The sequence below is a fragment of the Ylistrum balloti genome, unplaced genomic scaffold (genome assembly GCF_031769215.1).
Source record: "Ylistrum balloti isolate Yb309-2 unplaced genomic scaffold, AGI_CSIRO_Ybal_v1 Utg370290, whole genome shotgun sequence".
Classification (NCBI taxonomy): domain Eukaryota; kingdom Metazoa; phylum Mollusca; class Bivalvia; order Pectinida; family Pectinidae; genus Ylistrum; species Ylistrum balloti.
This window is the reverse complement of record NW_026782220.1, coordinates 914042-939218: the sequence shown is the minus strand read 5'-3', so window position 1 is coordinate 939218 and position 25177 is coordinate 914042. Positions and strand designations below refer to the sequence as shown.

Sequence of the window (25177 nt, the reverse complement as noted above, 5' to 3'; positions counted from 1 at the left end):
TTATAACAGTCTTTCTTCTGTCTCATTATTCTTTAATGAGACACCATAATAGCTTGTCCCACAAATGATCTGACACACTGTAAAACAAGCAGTAGATAAAATATTTATACTGGTATAGACACTATATATTGACTTTTACCTGGGGAATTCTTTTTGCAGATCGTTTCCAATGTTTTTTATATCCAACTTTAAGCATTATTGTCTCTATGGTATTAAAATGCAGAACAAGTTAATGATTCAATATCAAAGGAATATAAAACAGGCTCAATGTTCACAATAGTCTTTATTCCTTTCTATATTTATATGGTTCACCAGCTATCATGAAGTTGTTAAATATTTCCTGGAACTGGAAGTTGTTATAAAAGTGTAAGATGTTTGCTGGAACTGTACAGCTGTAGTAAAACATTCGCTACAACTTTAAGCTGTTATGAAAACGTTAAAACTTTGCTGGATCTGTACTGATGTAGTTAAGTTGTAATATATTTTCAATTACTGTAAACTGTTATGAAAGTGTCAAATATTTGCTGGAACTGTAAGCTGTTATGAAAATGTTAAACATTTGCTTAAACTGTACGCTGTTATGAAAATGCAGAACATTTGCTTAAACTGTACGCTATTACGAAAAAGTGTAGAATATTTGTTACATCTGTAATGAAGTTGCAATGCCTTTGTAACACAACTCCATCAAGGAAAGGTTTTATCATTATTGTCAATAAAATTTCAATTTCTCAGTCGTCAAGAACGACAAGAAAATGCCAACGTGTCAACAGAATCATAATCCAAACTCAAATTCAATACAACTGTCACCCTGAGGATAACTTACAACAGCCCCTGACAGATTGAAAAATTTTTATACATCACTCATATGCATTCTTTTCTTATTGAAACCCACTGATGCAGAATTTAAAATATGCATGCACATCTACATATGTTTCCTTACATTCACATCTATTTTCAGTAAATTACAAGGTTAGGGGTACCAGTAAGGAAAAATTTCCGTCCAATCAGAAGTCATCTTTTGGTAACCACATAAGTAAAAGAAACCAATCAGTTGGACAAAACAATGCTGGAAACATCTGATGTGTCCAACTTGAGATTTTGGTAAAATACACAATTATATAAATCTTGAAACAAATTGTACCGAACAAAAAAAGAACTGCCATTATAACTACATATAGTGTGAAATATTTCAGTATCGTGTCACTGAAACTGATTCCCTGTTTTAGCAGAAACCATTATAGATTTTCAGCATAAGATGTATCTGAATTTCGACCAGTCAATTGAGAATAAGGTAAATAACAACGAAACCAACAGGCAAACTAAGGAGCATCAAACATGTTCAGCTTTACATCACCACAAAGATATAAAATATATTTCTTAATGAGATCACTATGACAACTGTAAGATGCGGTGCAGGTATGGTAATTGCACAAACAAGAAATATGTGATAACAGTGTGCTATTACGTGCAGGTTGTAAATGAAAAAGGAAATAAAACAATAAGATTTTATAGTAATTAATACAAGAAAAAAATTATTTGTAAAGGCCTAAGCACCTCCAGCAAAGAATAAACGCAGCCATTGTCATGTTGTCTGCAAAATAGCAATTCATTTACCACTAGAATCCACTTCTTCCTCTGTGTTTGTGTGTGAACAAATGGTTTGACGCTAACAACAGTAAAATTGAATTACACCTCGATGTGCCTGTGACTGTGCAGATGTTAGAATCAAAGAAAGCACGGATTATTGATCAACTGTTAGGATGGGAGTACTTTCTTACTAATCTGAGACAGTGGTTATCTGTATCACAAACTAAAATGGCATTAAAGCTATGTCAAAAGCGATCAGGGACTGTCGATGCCCTTGACCTTTCAGTCGTTTTAGGTAATTCCAAAGGCCACTTCAAACTAGTAATATCTAATATTGATACAAATAATTTTGATGATTTCCAGTTAAAAATAAAAATAATAATAATAACTAAACTCCGAGATAGCTTGTCCTGACCATTTAATTGTTTCCTGTCAACTCAGTTATAACCTGTATATATCAATTGTCACCTGTTCAATCAATTGTTACCTGTCCACTTTATTGACACCTGTCCAATCAATTGTTACCTGTCCACTTTATTGACACCTGTCCAATCAATTGTTACCTGTCCACTTTATTGACACCTGTCCAATCAATTGTTACCTGTCCACTTTATTTACACCTGTCCAATCAATTGTTACCTGTCCACTTTATTGACACCTGTCCAATCAATTGTTACCTGTCCACTTTATTGACACCTGTCCAATCAATTGTTACCTGTCCACTTTATTGACACCTGTCCAATCAATTGTTACCTGTCCACTTTATTCACACCTGTCCAACCAATTGTTACCTGTCCACTTTATTGACACCTGTCCAATCAATTGTTACCTGTCCACTTTATTGACACCTGTCCAATCAAATGTTACGTGTCCACATTATTGACACCTGTCCAATCAAATGTTACCTGTCCACTTTATTCACACCTGTCCACTCAAATGTTACCTGTCCACTTTATTGACACCTGTCCAATCAATTGTTACCTGTCCACTTTATTGTCAATCCTGTCCAATCAATTGTTACCTGTCCACTTTATTGACACCTGTCCAATTGTTACAATTGTTACAATTGTCAACTTTATTGTCCAACCACCTGTCCAATCAAATTGTTACCTGTCCACTTTATTGACACCTGTCCAATCAATTGTTACCTGTCCAATCACACCTGTCCATTTGTTACCTGTCCACTTTATTTACACCTGTCTATTGACACCTGTCTAATCAATTGTTACCTGTCCACCTTTTTGTCACCTGTCTAATCAATAGCTACCTGTGCACTTTATTGACACCTGTCCAATCAAATGTTACCTGTCCACTTTATTGACACCTGTCCAATCAATTGTTACCTGTCCACTTTATTGACACCTGTCCAATCAATTGTTACCTGTCCACTTTATTGACACCTGTCCAATCAATTGTTACCTGTCCACTTTATTGACACCTGTCCAATCAATTGTTACCTGTCCATTTCCACTTCCTATTTTCTGAAGTTAGTGAAAAACTTAATAAGAAGTGCTCTGATCTCAGCAGTCATGTTTTCCAGCAAAAAATACAAAAGATTATTGAGAGATGAGACCTGAAATCACCTCTGATAATGTCATGAGTGGATGTCCAACAGGTCAGCTCCTTGCTCCAAGTAATAATTCCAAAGTCGTTCTCATCAATTTCTTATTTTTAAGTAAACTTCTGAAAAAAACTGCACACACCATCTGCATCTGGAAAGGAAGAAGAGAGATAAAGAAAAGAAAGACTTACTTTCACTGTGTCTGTCTTGAACTAGCAGTTGGTAGACACTATCAGGCACCTCAGACAGGCGAAAGTACCACTTGATTCCAACCACCAGTGTCTCACGCTTAGTCTGCAAAATAAAAATCACAATGTTTCACATCAGGTGATAGTCAAATCAGTTGTTTGTCCTTTTCTCTCACTATAAGTCCTTGAGGACCAGCCAATCACAGCCAGGATAGATCAGCACAGACATTTCTTGAGACAATGCGTCTGCTCAAGACGTACAAGATCATCACCAATGTTTTAGGTAAGAGAAAAGTATCAACAGATAGTTGAATTTTGAAAGCATCATGACAATGATACTCTAAGGAATAACAACACAGCACAGGTTGGTGAGCGCTGATAATAGTGTAACAATCTGTGTGTATATGTTAGAGAGAGTAGACCCCTGGGACATCAGTGTATTCTACGTATTGATTGTACAACTTCTATAGGTAACCTAGGCTTCCTCATAGCATACTCATCAGCATCAACATCATCAGATACTACCCCAAGTAACCAGTACACAATACTACACTATACTTAATATAACAAACTATACCACACTATACACAGTATAACAAACTATACCACACTATACACTGTATAACAAACTACCACACTGTACACAGTAAAACAAACTATACCACACTATACACAGTATAACAAACTATACCACACTATACACAGTATAACAAACTATATCACACTATACACAGTATAACAAACTATACCACACTATACACAGTATAACAAACTATACCACACTATACACAGTATAACAAACTATACCACACTATACACAGTATAACAAACTATACCACACTATACACAGTATAACAAACTATACCACACTGTACACAGTATAACAAACTATACCACACTGTACACAGCATAACAAACTATACCACACTATACACAGTATAACAAACTATACCACACTATACTTAATATAACAAACTATACCACACTATACACAGTATAACAAACTATACCACACTATACTTAATATAACAAACTATACCACACTATACAAAGTATAAAAAAACTATAACAAAGTATAACAAACTATACCACACTATACACAGTATAACAAACTATATCACACTATACACAGTATAACAAACTATATCACACTATACACAGTATAACAAACTATATCACACTATACACAGTATAACAAACTATACCACACTATACACAGTATAACAAACTATATCACACTATACACAGTATAACACTATACTAGTATAACAAACTACACTATACACAGTATAACAAACTATATCACACTATACACAGTATAACAAACTATATCACACTATACACAGTATAACAAACTATACCACACTATACACTGTATAACAAACTACCACACTGTACACAGTATAACAAACTATACCACACTGTACACAGTATAACAAACTATACCACACTATACACAGTATAACAAACTACCACACTGTACACAGTGTAACAAACTATATCACACTATACACAGTATAACAAACTATATCACACTATACACAGTATAACAAACTACCACACTACACAGTCAAACACACACTATACACAGTATAACAAACTATATCACACTATACACAGTATAACAAACTATACCACACTATACACAGTATAACAAACTACCACACTATACACAGTATAACAAACTATACCACACTACACACAGTATAACAAACTACCACACTATACACAGTATAACAATCTATATCACACTATACACAGTATAACAAACTATATCACACTATACACAGTATAACAAACTATACCACACTATACATAGTGTAACAAACTATAAAACACTATACACAGTATAACAAACTATACCACACGATACACAGCATAACAAACTATACCACACTATACACAGTATAACAAACCATATCACACTATACACAGTATAACAAACCATATCACACTATACACAGTATATCACAGTACACAGTATAACAAACTATACCACACTATACACAGTATAACAAACTATATCACACTATACACAGTATAACAAACCATATCATAGTTAATTGGACTCCAGTTATTGTCAAACTATAGCTATTTTGTTCACTCAAGGCGTTGTTGAACTGGGGTATAATCATTACCTTGGCTATTCTTCTCTTACTAACATAATAACAGATATACTCACACTAGGTAACCTGGTAACTTAGAGAGAGATTACCCTTGGTCATCTTCACACTAGGTAACCTGGCCCACTTGTATAAAACATCTCAACTTGAGATTTCCTCAAGTCGAGATTTTCCTCAGCTAATATCTCCTTGAAAATATCTTGTATGAAAATTCCTCAAGGAATTTCAGGACATCCTAGCCAATGACTTCCTCCTGTTCCTTGAGAAAATTTTATACAAACTGTTTTTGAGGAGATATTAGCTGAGGAATATCTCGACTTGAAGAAATCTCAAGTTGAGATGTTTTATACAAGTGGGGCCTGCTAACTTAGAGAGAGGGGGCCCTTGGTCATCCTCACACTAGGTAACCTACTAACTTAGAGAGAGGTGACCTTGGTCTCCCTCACACATGGTAACCTGCTAACTTAGGGAGAGGTGGCCCTTGGTCATCCTCACTAGGTAATCTGCTAACTTAGAGAGAAGTGACCCTTGGTCATCCTCACTAGGTAATCTGCTAACTTACAGAGAGGGGACCCTTGGTCATCCTTACAATCCAGCATTTACCATGAGAAATCCTTACACCCTTGCTATTGCCAACTGAAATAGCAATCATTGACTCAACCTAGCTACTCAACCTAGCGTTTAATTTTCTTAAGAAACCAAGATAATCTTTAGCCATGTGTCCCTCAACTTCTTCCTCCAACGAACCAACCTACCAATTCAGTAATCCTCAACTACTAAGAATCTCATCCTCTCATTCTCTCTACTAACCACGCAGCAAACAGCAGACGATGAGTGTAATTAATCCCCAATTAGCACATAAATTAATCATTGCATTGCCTGTTATGACCCAAGCTGCTATGTCTCCGTCTGTTATTGAGCTAGCTACAACCTCCAGTATTGATCCCCAAGCCCATAGTGCTATTTATTCAATCTGCTGAGACCCTTTATTTGTGGAATAGTAAATACCCACTATGCTCAGTGTTTGTATAACAGTTTGAAATCCTAGCCCTCCTTTTTAAATTGTGTATCATTCAAGAATAAATAAATACCTACGTCTGAACATATTTAAGGGTTTGATGGTGTTTTATGCGTTTCTGAGCTGTTGTATTCACACAATGGCAAGACAAACCACTTGACTGGCCCGCAAGGAACTTCAGCACTTGATACAGAACTGGCTGATATGATTTACATCAATGATCAGCTGCGAGGCTTCGACAACACTCTGGTTACAATCAACACTCTAATGGTACTTTGGAGACATAACGCACGCAAATCAGGAAGTGCAGACAAAAAAACTTGTACAATTAATCTGTTGATTACACTTGTAATAGTGAAATGAGATAAAAAGCAAAACGTGTATTACAATCCTCTACCTCATGCTAATTACCCACAAAGCTGTGTTTCTCTTTAACATAATATACGAGTAAATATGTTCATTATGTGAATCAGTGATCAAGTGTTTCGTAGGATCTCAACACGTAGCCTTTCATCTAGCATAAACATTTGTGGCCAGGCTATAGCTGTAGGTATGTAATGATGGCCAGGCTATCGCTGAAGGGTGTAATGATTGTTTTATGATAAACATTTATGGCCAGGCTATAGCTGTAGGTATGTAATGATGGCCAGGCTATAGCTGTAGGGTGTAATGAGTGTTTTATGAGCTATATAGTTGTATTCACACAATGGCAAGACAAACCACTATAGACTGTAGCCAATGAGGAACTTCAGCACTTATAGCTGTAGGGCTAATAAAGTGATTTAATCATGATCAGGCTATAGCTGTAGGGTGTAATGACAATAAACATTTGTGTTACAATCTATAGCTGTACTATAATGGTTTTACATTTGTGGCCAGGCTATAGCTGTAGGTAAGTGCAGATGATAAAACTTGTACCAATTAATCTGTTGATTACACTTGTAATAGTGTAATGAGATAAAAAGTTTGTATGATAAACATTTTACCCACAAAGCTGTGTTTCTCTTTAACATAATATACTGTAAATAGTTCATTATGTAAATCATTTGTGATCTATAGTGTTGGGTGTAATGAGTGTTGTATGATAAACACGTAGCCTTTCATGAGTAGCATAAACATTTGTGACCAGGCTATAGCTGTAGGTATGTAATGATGGCCAGGCTATCGCTGAAGGGTGTAATGATTGTTTTATGATAAACATTTGTGGCCAGGCTATAGCTGTAGGTATGTAATGATGGCCAGGCTATAGCTGTAGGGTGTAATGAGTGTTTTATGATAAACATTTGTGGCCAGGCTATAGCTGTAGGTATGTAATGATGGCCAGGCTATAGCTGTAGGGTGTAATGAGTGTTTTATGATAAACATTTGTGGCCAGGCTATAGCTGTAGGTATGTAATGAGTGTTGTATGATAAACATTTGTGACCAGGCTATAGCTGTAGGGTGTAATGAGTGTTGTATGATAAACATTTGTGACCAGGCTATAGCTGTAGGGTGTAATGAGTGTTGTATGATAAACATTTGTGGCCAATCTATAGCTGTAGGTATGTAATAAAGTTTGTATGTTAAACATTTGTGACCAGGCTATAGCTGTAGGTATGTAATGAGTGTTGTATGATAAACATTTGTGACCAGGCTATAGCTGTTGGGTGTAATGAGTGTTGTATGATAAACATTTGTGGCCAGGCTATAGCTGTAGGGTGTAGTGAGTGTTTTATGATAAACACTTGTGACCAGGCTATAGCTGTAGGTATGTAATGAGTGTTGTATGTAAAACATTTGTGACCAGGCTATAGCTGTAGGTATGTAATGAGTGTTGTATGATAAACATTTGTGACCAGGCTATAGCTGTAGGGTGTAATGAGTGTTTTATGATAAACATTTGTGACCAGGCTATAGCTGTAGGTATGTAATGATGGTCAGGCTTGTATGATAATGATAAACACTTGTGACCAGGCTATAGCTGTAGGGTGTAATGAGTGTTGTATGATAAACATTTGTGTGCAGGCTTTAGTTGTGGGGGTTTGTTTTGAATACTGTTTGATAAATAAATTTCTTATTCCTGCAAACCTTTTTATTTAAACAGGACCTGATTTTTAAACAATCAGCATTCAATAGGGTATGTATAGGGCCCAAACATTAAATCACTGTTGACAAACATTATTGACTATAAAACCATTAATCAAGTTGAAATATATTGAAATGACTGCTTTTTGACAGTAATGAATACTTATAATCATGATTCTGGGTAGGATAGGATATTTAACAACACACACATTTACAATCAATTAACACACACATTTACAATCAATTAACACACACATTTACAATCAATTAACACACACACACACACATTTACAATCAAATAACACACATTTACAATCAAATAACACACATTTACAATCAAATAACACACATTTACAATCAATAAACACACATTAACAATCAATTAACACACACATTTACAATCAATAAACACACATTTACAATCAATTAACACACACATTTACAATCAATAAACACACACATTTACAATCAATAAACACACACATTTACAATCAATAAACACACATTAACAATCAATTAACACACACATTTACAATCAATTAACACACACATTTACAATCAACTAACACACACATTAACAATCAATTAACACACACATTTACAATCAATTAACACACACATTTACAATCAAATAGCACACACATTTACAATCAAATAACACACATTTACAATCAATAAACACACATTAACAATCAATTAACACACACATTTACAATCAACTAACACACACATTTACAATCAATTAACACACACATTTACAATCAATTAACACACACATTTACAATCAACTATTACACACATTTACAATCAAATAACATTCATATTTACAATCTGATGATAACAAATTGTTTTGAAATTGGATCATAATGTGATATCTAGAGGCAGCAAGTTAAGGATATTTACTGGTTTCCTGTATATATATTTTACACATGGGACTGAATGTTTCTATTTGTCATGAGTGTAAAACACTTCTTAAAAAAATATTGATAAATTCAATTTTTATTATATTTTTGAAAGAAAACTGAATGAAAACAATTGATCCCCAAAGAATCCTGGTACCCACCACCATATTGGCTGTTCCCTTTATCTTTCTTCTAGTCTTGCTCTTAATTAAAGGAAATTTGAGAATTCCTCAGAGAAGTATTTGTGTTACACTGAAATCATCAAATTAAAGATGGTCGTCTTTCAACCACGTTTTTTTTTTTATTTTTAATCAATTGAAAAAATCAAACAGACACAACAAGGGACCAAGGAGAGTCTAGATATAAGATTTGTGATAGATCTGTCTAGTTCTTCCAAGGTCAAACTCCAAGATGACTGTCTGTAAGCCTTTTTTAACAAACACATGAAATTTTTTAAACAATACAAAAAGTACTTTTGCTATCATAATCCAGGAAGGCCACCTGTCAGCCATTTTGTTTTTGTACCCAAAGGGAACCTATATATATATCAGATTTGAAAAAGATCCATCCAGCCCTTCAAGAGATTATGATAACAAGAAATGTTTACGGACAGATGAATGACAGAACTTAAGACATAAGCCGAACAGCCTACCAATCAGATGGTTTGATAATAAAACTAATACCATAACTTTGATTCTTACCATGTAGAGCTAAATATATACAACTAACAGATTACATATATAATATTCACAATGTTCTTTTATCTCCCATCTATTATCTTTTCTGTCTCCAGCTGCACTCTATTGACAAATACAAAATACTTCCTTTTTTATAAATCCTCGAGAGATATGCGTACCAACCAAGAGTAAAGAGGATTATACATGTGGCTGACAAACATTACATTTTTATATCAAAGTCAATCCCTTTATATTGAAAAGTATATTCCCAATTTTAATATATGTCACCATGTAGAAACCATCTATTTTTCTAGTAATACCACAACATATGTAAAGCATCTACAGCTGGGACAAAAATATTATTGCGTAGTGTATTTAAAGTATACATGTACATTCTTCTGATGGCTGTCTTAGCTTTAATACTTTGGTGGCTTAGTGGTAACGCACTTGCCTTTTAGTCAGGTGCTCAAGTTCAATTCTCCAAACAGACAAGAGAAGGTATGGGGTTACCTTCCCTGAGTGATTAAATTTCGTCCCACAATAAGAACACCCCCTCCCCACTTTTGTGCACTTCTATCCTGGCCAACAAGAGTGATTAATGTAATTTTACAGCTTGTTTTGCAATTGCTGTAAAATTAAGTTGATATATATTTAAATAATTTGCATTAATAAGCAGAATTGCCACACATACACATGACATTAGGTGTTTTCATGAATTAGATTTATTTATTAGCTGTACAGTTACCATGGAAGATCCTGCTTAACTCAGAAAATATATAGTACTGATACAAGGTAGGATGTGGAATTTTGTAACGTAATGAGGTAACAATGGCTTATTCTGGACAATAACATGTGGCCTGTCAAATCAAAAAGTTAACAAATCTCCTCGCACTCAAAGTGTTCACAGAATGTTCAAACTGGCTGGAAAATGTCTTGGAGAAATTCTTTGATTTGCGCCCAGAAAAAAGTAAAACAGCATAAATTAGCACTGTTTTCCATTTGGTTATCCTGAATCATTCTCTATACAACGCCTCAATCAAAACTCTTCAGGTGTGGGAATTTTCAATTTCTTTTTTCTCTCCAGCCTTGAATAAATCATCAAAAAGCACCTGTGTATGATATGCAACTCTAACTATAAACACATATTTATGGTTGATATACAATACATTATGCATAATTCTTTAAAGCAATGATCTGAATTTAGACAGCAGTTACCGATTGATGAAGGTGGATGTACATATATCAAAATTATTACAAATTTTACTGATGAATTCTTTTAAAATAATAAGAATAAAATAAAAAACAAAAAAATCCCATACATTAAAAAAAATAGGAGAGAATTCTCTCCTGGCAAGAATGATATACTTACATTCATAGAAACTGATCTAAGAAAATAAAAAGATTTATATATATGCAAAAAAGGGAGGAAGGTTCTGGCAGCTATTACTGACTTATCTCCCCTTGCCTACTGGAAGGCAATGTGAAAAAGCATTCAGATTAACAGACTAGCAGACCTAATGATTATTAACATACTCTACACTTGTTTATCTATCCCAACTGAGAATCGATGATGAGGTCTTCCCATACATGTCTTATTTATCCTCATCTCCTGATAACTCTAACTATGGCAACCCAGCCCATTTATGCATATTTCTAAAAGGATTCCTAGTACAAAGACCAATGGTTCCTCTACAACAGCCCTGTATGTTGATGGAGATAGCTTACAAGGCTGAAAAGTCAATTTCAAGAGGCTAGATGTTGGAGAGACTGATCAGTAAAGGAAGGGCAGGAAAATTGATGTAGTGTTGTGTGGCTGGCTTTATTACACACTTCCAACACTATACCCCAACACTTTATGGATTGCCGAAGTGAATAGCACAGACAAACTGTATCAGACCTACTACAAATCTCATCATCTACCTCCGACCATTTCCAGCTAATTCCCAGAATATCAAAACCTGTTGATTCAATATAGGGAATTGATATATATGTAATAGCGAAGTCGATTTAAAAAGATATTTAATTTGAACCGTCTTAGCAATCCAATTCCAGGAGACTTGTAGCTGATAATTCCTTAATTATGATCTAAACTGCCCTCAGTGTGACCTTCCTAAATACTGTTATATCTATATATACTAAATGTGTCATTACAAGGTCATCCATGAGGCATCTGTCTTACACAAAAGAATTGGAAGAACCAATATATGCTCCTGGAATAAACGCAAGTTCCAAAACGGCTAATTATTAAAAAATAGAGTTATGGTTCTTGTACATTGTACTTCTCCTTATCCATATCTATCTACCTATGTATTTTCATGTTGATCCAATAGTTTTTGTGATATGTTCCAGACAAAAATATGATGGATGGACATGTGGACGGACAAAACAGCAACTATTGCTTTCCTGTCAGGGAGCATTATAATTGCCTAGTAATAAGAGGGGCAACATATAACCTTTGACCTGAAGTCAGGAGATGGGCTTATTACAGGACAATGTAATAGAATTTGGTTCTAAATGATCAGCATTATATATAATGGGTACATTACCAGGTGTGGATATTGTTGGATAAAAATGGTATTTACTGACAACTAAACATCAATAAAATGGTTCTTAAACACCAGCATTACTCTTTTTAATTCTCTGTCAAATAAGACATCTCTCAGCTCCCTTGTGTGGCCTTTATAGACAGGTTTGTATATACATCTACATCAGACGTTAAATGACACCAGACGTTAAATGACACCACAGGTAAATGACACGGTTAAAAGTTATACAAACTGCCAACACATTAGCTTATAACCATTCAAATCTAAATCCAGCTAAAAGGATGCACCCACGGGATATTAGACAAAAATACATGGAAATCTATGGTACCATATATGTAACTATATATCATGTGAAAAAGAAAGCTGTTACCAAAATATTAACAACATGATAGGATTTATATGGAAAAGATTACATAATAAATCTACCAGGAGTGAACAACTTACATCATGATTTGAAAATGCATCAACCAATGCTATTACAGAAATTATTTTATTTTCATTTGAAGTATGATGTGTATAGCTTTCATTACAAGGAAGGTAAATTAATTTTTCATATTTATTACGGAACCAAGTACAAAATCCATGACATGTAAAATTTACAGCTGTCATAATTTCCAATATAAATTGTCATCCATCAAATTTGTAGCCTCTAGTAACCATGATTTATATTTCAACTCAAAGAGGGTTCTGTATTATTTCACCACACAAGCTTTCAACACTCTACGGTCACATTAAACAAGTTAAAAAGTCACTCTATGTATCAGAGCTAGTATTTAAGTAATAAATTTTTCATGGAAATTTCTCTTTGAAGGAATGTTTCAATACCAATGTTGAAACCTTTATGACGCTGGAATACCATAAAATGTAAAAAAGAATAATGTTTCCTTACTGGTATGAATATATCAATCAAGTGATCAATATTCCCCAGACAAATCATCTGTTTCATCATGAATTTTCACAAAGGTGACTACTCTGTTACAGTTGAATACATAACTATATACATAAAATGATAGTCATCTTTACACTATCTAACCAACAGTTTCTGCTGCACCTAGTGACCTTACTTATTAAATCTTCCCCAATAAATGACCAGGACATGATAAACAAAATGAGAGTCAAACAACATAGAAACTTAACTCAGCGATTCTTTCAGTCTATAATTACCACATTAAAGATGAAATGCCATTTTCTGGTAATGATTTGCCTAAATAAAAAGATAAACGTTTGATGTCTATATGTTCATGTATAATGCATGACAGAAAAAAATGATAAGAGAGAGCTTCCCAGAAATGATACATCAAGGTTGAACTTCTGTACATGATGGGAAGCTGAGCATGACCAAACTAGTACACGATGACAAGCCCAGTGTGACCAACCCAGTACATGATGAGAAGCCCAGTGTGACCAACCCAGTACATGGTGACAAGCCCAACATGACCAAGCCAATACATGGTGACAGGCCCAGAATGACCAAACAAGTACATAATAACAAGCTCTGAGTGTGACCAAACCAGAGCTTGATGACAAGCCCAGTGTGATCAAACCAGTACATGGTGACAAACCCAGTGTGACCAAACCAGTACATGGTGACAAGCACAGTGGGACAAAAACCAGTACATGATGACAAGCCCAGTGTGACCAATCCAGGACATGGTGACAAGCCCAGCTTCCAAACCAGTACATAATAACAAGCCCACCATGACCAAACCAGTACATGGTGACAAGCACAGTGGGACAAAAACCAGTACATGATGACAAGCCCAGCATTACCAAAATCAGCACTAAGTCCAGTGTGACCAAACCAAAACATGGTGACAAGCCCAGTGTGACAAAACCAGTACATGATGACAAGCCAAGTGTGACCAACCCAATACACGATGGCATGCCCAGCACAACCATTCAAAAGTGAGTATATGAAGGCAGGCCCACCTGAGGAACCAGTCTGCACACACTACATCAGGACTTGCACCCTCAGGTATAAAACAAGGCAGCCCCTAAAAATCTCACCAGTAAATGATGATATGAGCCACCGGTATCCACACCAGCCATAGTACATGGTGCCCTGTAGACCATCATTACACTACCAGATCTATCACATGTAGGTAATTTTGTTTTCCCAACTGTGATTGAATGTTATTCAGAGCTCGACATGTATAGTTCAGACTCCCTGTGGCAGTTGCCTTGAATATATGTATTTTTTCATTGCGCTGGTCCATGCTGGCAGCAGTCAGACAAAGATGTTGATACCATGCCTAGGAAATGGTAATAAGCCATTCCATATCAATATCGTACTGTATTCTGCTGGTGTAGACTATTCACGTCAGGTCAAGACTTCTGGCTCACACCTTTCTACTATTGCATGTTCAACATGGCCAAAGTCACTCCTTTAGAAAAAGAAGAAATTCAGCAGTAATAAAAAGACAGATCTTGGCTCCCACCATTGTCTTCATTTGTTCAGTTTAAGTTGGATCTGGACGCTCCTTTCCTATTCTTTCTGCCATTCTATATCCTTAATAATATAAAATCTGAAAATGCCTCAAAAGAAATAACAATAATCTTTAATTGTGAAATCCAATATGGCCACTTGTCAGACATTTTGTATTTCTGATCAGTCCCAAACTAAACAGACACAACTTAGTATAGCACAACTAGAGTATAGCAGACTATCAAAGGGTGAGATAGAATATTCCATAACAGACTATCAAAGGACGAGACAAAATATTCCATAACAGACTATCAAAGGATGAGACAAAATATTCCATAACAGACTATCAAAGGATGAGACAAAATATTCCATAACAGACTATCAAAGGACGAGACAAAATATTCCATAACAGACTATCAAAGGATGAGACAAAATATTCCATAACAGACTATCAAAGGGTGAGACAAAATATTCCACAACAGACTATCAAAGGATGAGACAAAATCTTCCATAACAGACTATCAAAGGGTGAGACAAAATATTCCACAACAGACTATCAAAGGATGAGACAGAATATTCCATTACAGACTATCAAAGGATGAGACAAAATATTCCAGAGTATAAGAATAATAGACTAGTTAGACAATCATTAAAGTTGATGTACCAGATGCTCTCATTCAAAAACAATTTGATCATTATGCTGGTAATAAGTTCCTCAAGTTCAATGAAAGTTAAAAATAACCTAGTAACTCCTTTTCAAAAGAGGATGTTTTAGGAAATTTATGAACTGTGTGCATGCTTTTGATACATGTGTTATATTGATCTCTATATAAAACATCTAATGTGCTTCATACAGAATTCTACTATACAACACAAAAGTCAGTCCTGATATCATTAAAGCTATATCGGATATTCAAATTTGAAAAAAAAAATGGAGAGGAAGGGGGTATAATATAAATGTGTTCATGAAGTTGAACATTTCACTGCTGATCAATAATCTGTCATGTTTACAACTGTAAAATGGGTGTTTAGCAGCTATTATCACAGTCCTTACGCCCATAATATCACATGTCAGCCAATCAAATCACTCCCTACATCCCTAACCAGACACTTAGCCAATGGAACAAAGAGTCGATGAGGCATGTGTGTCTGGCTACTTCAACCACTGCCTCCAGGACACAGCAATGAATTAATAATGAACATGTGCTGTTACCATATCAATTATTTCAAGTCATTCTGGTAAAGCAAACACAGTAATTCAGTATAGAGAACCCTCTTTGTCTAGACTGGTCAGCTCTCCTCATCAAGAGTTTTGCCATCAGGCAAATTCAACCATATCATTGCTCTAATTATTGAAAGAATTTGTAAATTGTTGATAACTGAGGTAAATAATACAAGTAAAAAGTACAAGACTTTGTCAGCGCACATGTGACTTTACAAAAAGTAATCAGTAGTCAATCCTTAATTACTGACTAAAAGATTAACAGTACGTAGCAACTACTCAAATATTTAAAATGAACAGATCAGACTATCCCTCAATCCTACATAAGTACAGGTAACACTATTGTGTCACAGGTAAGACTACTCTAATGTCACAGGTAAGTACAGGTAACACTACTCCAATGTCAAAGGTAAGTACAGGTAACACTAATCTAATGTCACAGGTAAGTACAGGTAACACTACTCCAATGTCACAGGTAAGTACAGATAACACTACTCCAATGTCACAGGTAAGTACAGGTAACACTACTCAAATGTCACAGGTAAGTACAGGTAACACTACTGTAATGTCACAGGTAAGTACAGGTAACACTACTGGAATGTCACAGGTAAGTACAGGTAACACTATTCTAATGTCACAGGCAAGTACAGGTAACACTATTACAGTGTCACAGGTAAGTACAAGTAACAATACTCCAATGTCACAGGTAAGTACAAGAAACAATACTCCAATGTCACAGGTAAGTACAGGTAACACTACTCCAATGTCACAGGTAAGTACATGTAACACTACTCCTTTGTCACAGGTAAGTACAGGTAACACTACTCCTTTGTCACAGGTAAGTACAGGTAACACTACTCCAATGTCACAGGTAAGTACAGTCAACACAACTGTAATGTCACAGGTAATTACAGATAATACTATTACAATGTCACAGGTAATTACAGATAACACTACTCCAATGTCACAGGTAAGTACAGGTAACACTACTCTAATGTCACAGGTAAGTACAGATCATACTACTACAATGTCGCAGGTAATTACAGATAACACTACTTCAATGTCACAGGTAAGTACAGGTAACACTACTCCAATGTCAAAAGTAAGTACAGATAACACTTCTCCACTGTCACAGGTAAGTACAGGTAACACTACTCCAATGTCACGGGTAAGTACAGTCAACACAACTGTAATGTCCAATGTCACAGGTAATTACAGATAACACTTCTCCACTGTCACAGGTAAGTATAGGTAACACTACTCCAATGGCAAAAGTAAGTACAGATAACACTATTCCAATGTCACAGGTAAGTACAGGTAACACAACACCTATGCCACATGTAATTAACCCTGCCTAACAATCTTTGGTACAAGTAATTCTGAATTATATAGATAACCCTGCCCTACATAGTCTTATATATGGGCAATCCTGAATCATACGACCTATTATAAGAATAACCCTGTCTCATACAACCTTTCATAAAGTAACCCTGCCTCATACAAACTTTGGAGTTGATACAGGTAAACCTGCATTTTACAACCTTTCATGCAGGTAAACTCTGCTACATTGATTTGAGTATAATTACATGTTTACCCTGGTATGCTTTGCTTACACCAGAATTAGGAGTATCTAATATTGGGAGAGAATGTATCTCACAATGCTTTAAATTATACACAGGCTCTATCTTATAACTGATAATATGATATCCTGCTTATAATTATATCTTTTCTAGGTACTGAATATTCCCAGTATAAATTCAGTAAAGAAAAAAACGATAATCGTGATACCATCTAACATGAGATATTTATCATCACTATTTTTTTCTGCTCATAATTAATTTTCATAAGCTATAACCCTTGGCAAGTGTCCATATTTGACACCTGGGCTGTTCCTTATGATACTAATTATCACCAGAGACACCCTAATGTAGCCGGTCCCACCTGTTGCAGGTAAGTTCAACATTGACGTCAGAAAATAAAGATCACAAAATTACCTACATGTGCCAGGTGTAGTCAACCAAAACCTATAACTATATATAACTATAAACTTTATTTATATTACAACAATTTGAAACAAGTTATTTCAGTTTATACTAATCACTCGTGACAGCCCGGATGTAAGTGTGCGAGGGATCTTATTGTGGGAAGAAACCAGAATATCGGGGGAAAATCCATGTGGTCGGGCAGGTGACCCTTACCTCTTCAAGTCCGTTCCAGGAGTCAAACCCCTGACGGCTAGGTGAAAGACGAGTGTGTTACCACTGTGCCACCCAACCATCCTAACCAAAACCTTCATGAGGTAGTACTGATTACATAAATAGGACTCCTAATTTGGCCCAACAATTAGAACAAGGAAGAAATGGATAATTTTGAAGCAATTTTTTCCAAATGCCACTTTGTATCGCTTTTTTAACCATAGGTGTCAATTTGTGAATTTTCTAATATTTCAATTGAAATATGGTTCTTAGATCAAAACACTCTCCTTTAAAACAAGTGTTGTGTTTTAAATAACCAAAGATATGACATCTATTCCCTCTGAGAAATCAGGCTTTACTTTTCCAGTTATAGCAACAAGAACATGATGGTAGAGATAGGTTGATGTTCACCCCAGTGTCATATTAACACTTGTGTATTAATTGATTTGTTTCATACCAATACACTTTCAGAGGAACTATTATAAAGATTTATCACATGAACTTGGGAGTATTACATAACTCATTTGTGAAAAAAATGCTCAGGTAGTACAACCTTACAGGACATGTGACCATCATGTGATTGTGATAACTTGAACATTTTCCGGAGCCAGGTAACATAGTTTAATGGCAAAACCAGCAATCATAATAATTGGTAAAATGTAGACAATTAATTTCATATGTATACCTAACTAAATATCACAGTAATTAATTCTGCCTTCAGTTCAACACAGTTCATAGAATTGGAACTAAAAGTATAATATCTCTGTCTGATATGAACGTGTTTACAACTTTTATATAAAAATCTATCAGCATTCATTTGAACTCATGTTGATTTTAACTATTTCAAAATGCAATTATCCATTCATATGACATTGTTTTTCATCTTTGTTTTATTTAGTAATAGGTTGGACTGTTATGGTCGTCTAACTTTCAATTCCTACTCCTAAAAAAGCCTGCTTTGTTATGATAATATATCGATAAATAATACATAATATACCAATAGTTATTATATTTCTATCTGTAAAATAGAATATCAGAATAAGCGGGTTTCTCAGTATACTGCTGGTTACAGCATCATCTAATGGTGTCATGCATGAATCTTCTGCAATAAACAGTTAAAGGGAGATAATCAAAAATTAGTTGATCACTAGTATATCTAGTATGTCTTTGATTTGTATAAATGGAATTTATTTAGGTTGAGCTATATTGTGGCAACACAGCAGTGCTAGACAAACTTCAAGGGACTTTTGGTCAGATAATGTGGGAAAGTTTCCCAGACCAAGGAAACCTTTACTATAATGAATGGTTTTGCACTATTATTCATACCACGAGTACAGATTCATTAAATTTCAATGAAGTTGAAGTCAAATCTCATTTAAAGACATTGTTCCATGCTGGTCTTCATAATTTCACTTAAAGTTTACTTCAGTCACAGATTGTTACGTAACAATGGGGACCGTAGGTAAAAAGCAGATGTGACTTTAAAATTGATGTAAAAATGTCCGTTTTCTACCATATTTGCTTAAAAAATAGATATCACAAAATGATCACTAAAATAACAAAGTCTTAAAGATTCATTTTATAAATCCACATATTAAATGGAATCTCATGTCAGATATTATGTATCAGTAATTATTGAATACATTTATATTCATTGAAGAATCAATCTGCCCCTTCAAAGCTCCTCCCTGATTAAGACACCTGTTCTGAGATTCTCAACACCTTTCAGAAGCAACACATAACAAAAACTTAATCTCCATACCTTACAAACGCAACTGTCTGGGTTATATTATTGGTACATAACAAAAACTTAATCTTCACACCTTCCTTACATGTCTGTCTGGGTCATACTATTGTTTGAAGATTCATATATGTAAGACTAAAGTTTTATCTTTGATCTTCTTCATAGTATACATAAATGCAAAATCTCAATTGCACACTTGGCTTTGTTTGACTGAAAATGCTCAATCCAAACCAAACGGAAACAAATTCTACATAAATGTCTATTTCCCCATACGGTCTAAAAAACATTGATTTTGCCGCATTCACTCAAAAATATTTCCGACCAAATTTGGACCAATTCTTCTCATTCCTGCATATGACAAATTTTAAAGAATTTGTTAAATTACCCATTTTTGGGCTCAATTCCTCAAGCACCAGGGGCCAAGTCCAACCATGCATATAAATTTGGTTTCATTTCCCTGAAGAACACTTCTGACTAAATTTTGTCAAAATACCTTCATACTACCAACATATCTGGTCCCAACCTCTGCCCAAAGATGATCAGGCATACCACTTACACAAAATTGTGCCCCTCTTCACTCAAGGATGCTTCAGACCAAATCTAAATATAATATGATCATTCCTACAAAGGAGAAAGGTTTCAGAGACCCCAGATGCACTGTTTACACAAATTTGATTCCCATTCCCCTAGGGATGTTTCAGACCCGATAACTTTTTAAAGAATCCTGGCATTCCTTCAGAAGAGGGCTTTTATAGAGAATTTACTCTATTTCCATTGGGTCCCAGTTAAAAATAAATATTTAATGTTTCATGTGAACTTATATTGATGTTTTATTGTTTCAGTCATGTTTGACATTAGAGCTATAATGAAACCACGGTGGTCATCATAAAACTTCAGTGCATAGGACTTGTGACTGTATAAATCACGAAGACTGTATTATCAACATGCATGTTAATGATACCTTGAAGTACAAAGTTTAGATTTGAGTACAATAAAGCGAAGTAATGAACGAAACTACATCACACAGCTTGTCTTTGCTATTTGTTTTCATGCACCGCAATACGTAGCAAGGGCCTTATTTGAAATAAATGTCATGAGAAAATTTTGTATCACTACTGCCTAATGATATTTAAATATGTTAATATTAACATAGAAATGTCCCAAATATTTACACTCACTGTTTTTTCACACAAAATATTCTAGAATATTAAAATAAATAATATTACAATAAATATCCAACTTTTAGGATACTCCTGGTTATAATAGTTCACCTCTTGTGTTCATCAGCTCATACACAGTAGCTACATTAGTAAACACTGGTAGTAATATGATGAAATTTGTTTATAAGCATCATTGTGATCATAAACTCACCAGTCTGAAGTCTTTAATCCCACAAACGAGGTAGGGCTGGTCCCGACGGGCATTCTCTAGGTATACACAGTCTGAAAATATCACAAAAAAAAAATTTTGTTAACTGTCTGAAACATCAATGGATATATATCTACATTAAAAAAAAACAATATTTAACAGGTATACAGTGAGTCTTAAATATAGAACAGCATAAAGGGAATACTTCATTTCTTCTGGGAAACTTCACCATTTTATGATTTCACAACATATCTGGAAAGTTTAACTCCTGGAATAAAAAAATCAGTTTTAATTAAAAGTCCACTGATGTAAGGGAGAATCACGTGTCTGCTCTACAGGTGCGATAAACACACAATGCCTACAGAAGCACATTCACAAGACAAATCCAAAATGGATGCTAATGTTTTATAATGACTGGAGTTGTAGGACAAGATGTGACGTGTGATGAGAACCTCAGACACAGGGCCTTACAGCTGCCCGCCGTTCTACCTTAATTACCCCTCACCTCGTCAATCAACCTTTTTGTAATTAACTTCACGTGAAACTCATTGACATTTTCCTATATTCCATGTATTCTGCTGTTACACAATCTTTTAAACTCATAGCAACATCAGCGTTCTCTCATTCACATCCATTTTTTAAATATGCAAATTAAACAGAACATACATTAGGCATCTTTCTCTATTTTCCAGTTTTGAATAATTAGTATTATGTAATACTTTTCCCATTTATAAATAATCTGTATTATGTAATCCAAGGGCTTCTGGAGAAACAGCCATAACAAGGACAGAGGATGATGGCTGACAACGAAGGGACAGCAGGGTTTGAATCATCTACCATCTGATGGCGTTAATACAAGCTACTATTTTTTAAGTTTGTAACCCATAATAATCTTGTCTTCCATCGTTGCTATTCCACCAGCTACAGTCATGGATTAATACAACATTTGCTTAAGACTACACATAACAAGAGATCCCAGAAGAATCTTGCCGGTCGATATGGTATAATCTTTATTGGTTCACAAGTTCTCTACTTTCCCCTTTGCCTCTTAATCATTTGCCAATGAATTTAAAAAAAGAACAAACAAGAATTTTCTGAGAAAGAGGAATAGCAACCCTTGAATGTCAAATGGCCTCTGGTCTGCCACTTGTTTTCAGGAGTGGACACAAAATTAAACGGTGCAAATTGGGACCAGAAGGAACATAAACATTAGGTTTGAGAAATATCTCTCCTGTACTTCTCAAGAGAGACAATTTGCCGATCAGAATCCAACATGGCCACTGTAAATCTGGTTATTTCTTTTACTGATCTGTCTTAAAAATTAAATGGGCACCACTAGGGACCACAAGGAACACACACATTAAGTTTGAGAAATATCCCTTCAGTACTTCCCAAAAAATAGTGACAAACAGGTTTCTTTATGGACGAACAACGGACAGACAATGGAAGGACCATATATGGACAAAGGGTGATTTGAACAACCCAACTAACTGATGTTGATGGGCTAAGCATACAGAAATAAATGTCCTGCTTTCATTTCATCATGGATTCCATCACCTACAAAAGCTCAATGAAACCTCTTTGCATTGAACATTTTACTTAAATTCAATCCACATAGGACAGCACCCATGATTTCTTATGCTAAAAAGGCATCAATACTGAGAGTTGTGATTTATCAACCTAGTCAACCATTGACAGCTTGGTGCGTTTATTTCAACAATCTATCATTAACTCCCAAGATCAACTGGGCTAGAACTTCATATCTTAATCCACCAACCAGTCAAGTAAGCAGCCTGAAATTTCACTAGCCCATTTATCATTTAAAAGTTTTCATGACTCTGAGGTGCATACCGTAATTTCTAAATTATAAGCCGCACCTTGTTTTGTCTTTGAGTCAGGCATGCCACTTACATACTGATGCGGCTTATGTGGACGAAAAGAAAAATCAGCGGGATGGGAAAAAGAAAAAAAATATACCAGTACACCAGTATGAGGCGGTACTGAGACTGTTTACAATTACCTGCCTGTCATGTGTTTGAGACTGAAACAGATCGTCTTGAACAGTCATTTGCAATCAAATACAAGAATATTTGAAGATTTAAATAAAAATAACATTTCCATGGAATTAATTCATCATACCTTTTCATATGAATCATATCATCTGGACTTTCGCAGCTACTTCAAAGCCAAAGTGGTCAAATTCTAGAATGACCGCCATGATTGTTTGCGATATGAATGGCTTTGTCTAACATTCAAGAAGATACAATATGAGACTATAAGAATTTGGTCTGCATGCAAGGGCCTTTGTTAATATCTAACAGTAAAAACATTGGTGACAAGATTATTTAGTGAACTGTACGTAACATCAGGCCCTATATGTATCTGTGCAAAGAAAATCTGTGAAGGCACCCAAGTCAAAACAGCTCGATATTTGCAAATTTACGTTTTCTGAAATACATTAATTAAGTAAAAGATTATCTGTTTGCAAACTTAATTAAATGTTTCACTGAGGATCTTGATAAACTGCCCTCCGTTGTCGGTTATATCAATGAACTTTGGTCAACATAACGGTTACCACTTTGTAAGAACTGCCTTCCATTATCTGTTACTGATATATCAAACATCAACAATAACGGTCACCATATGTAAAGAAAGGGCGTGGCTTATATTCTAGTGTGGCTTATATGTGGGTCAAATCAGGGGGAAAGTTGCTAAGATGTAGGTTATAACCTTGAAAATACAGTAAGCACATATACAAGTGGCAAAATGTGATGAAGTAAAAACTGAAAGTAGGTGATACTTTATCTTCAAAATACAAATAAATAAAAATTCAAACAGGTAGGTGATTTGCATGAAAGATATGGTCTGACCTGTGACCATGACTCCTACTAGCTAAGCATTTTTAGTAAGGAAAGCATAATAAGATATTTACTAGTCATTCCTGCTACCAAATCACTAGCTCAGCTACTGAGTCTACCAGTCTAGGACTGTCAGGTTTTTGTAGGATTTTTCCCCGTTATTAAGAGATAAAGTGCAGATTACTGGGTTTTTTTTATCACATAACTGGCAGAAATTCATACTTTTTTATCTGAACACCATCAACACTCAGGTCAGGAAGCCGATCTCTCCACTAAAAAGTCAATTATTAAAAAAACAGATTTTTCACATGTACAAAATATATCTGCCAAGTAAAAAAACGACAATATGTGATTTACATTTTGGATTCTTGATTAATGACCAATTTTCTGATTGTGATATATGGCCAACCATTATTCCAAACATTATTTAATATCAAATTGTAAGTCTCACCTCCTTTCCTGTAAGTTATCTTGTTTTCTGAAGTGTAGGACAAAATCTGGTCACCTCTCTTGGTGATGAAGCCTGATCCCTGCCATTTTGAGCCTTTGCGGCCCTTCCTCACTGGGACAACAACAATGTCCTCCTGGGTTCTTTCTTGTTGTAATTCCTGTTTTATATATTTCGATTCTCTCCCCTTCCTTTTCTTAGCTGGACTACTGGCATCATTGGTCTCCTTAAGGATCACCCTTGGATCCAT

General features: G+C 35.1%; 1 protein-coding gene across 1 annotated transcript; it reads right to left on the bottom strand.

Annotated features, from left to right (window-relative positions):
* Positions 1-25177, bottom strand: LOC132552972 (arginine-glutamic acid dipeptide repeats protein-like). The gene is made up of 4 exons (XM_060217174.1): positions 24931-25177; positions 21625-21695; positions 3340-3442; positions 1-77 (listed from the first exon to the last, which is right to left on the bottom strand). The coding sequence occupies exons 1-4, from the start codon at positions 25175-25177 to the stop codon at positions 1-3; spliced, it is 498 nt and encodes a 165-aa protein (XP_060073157.1).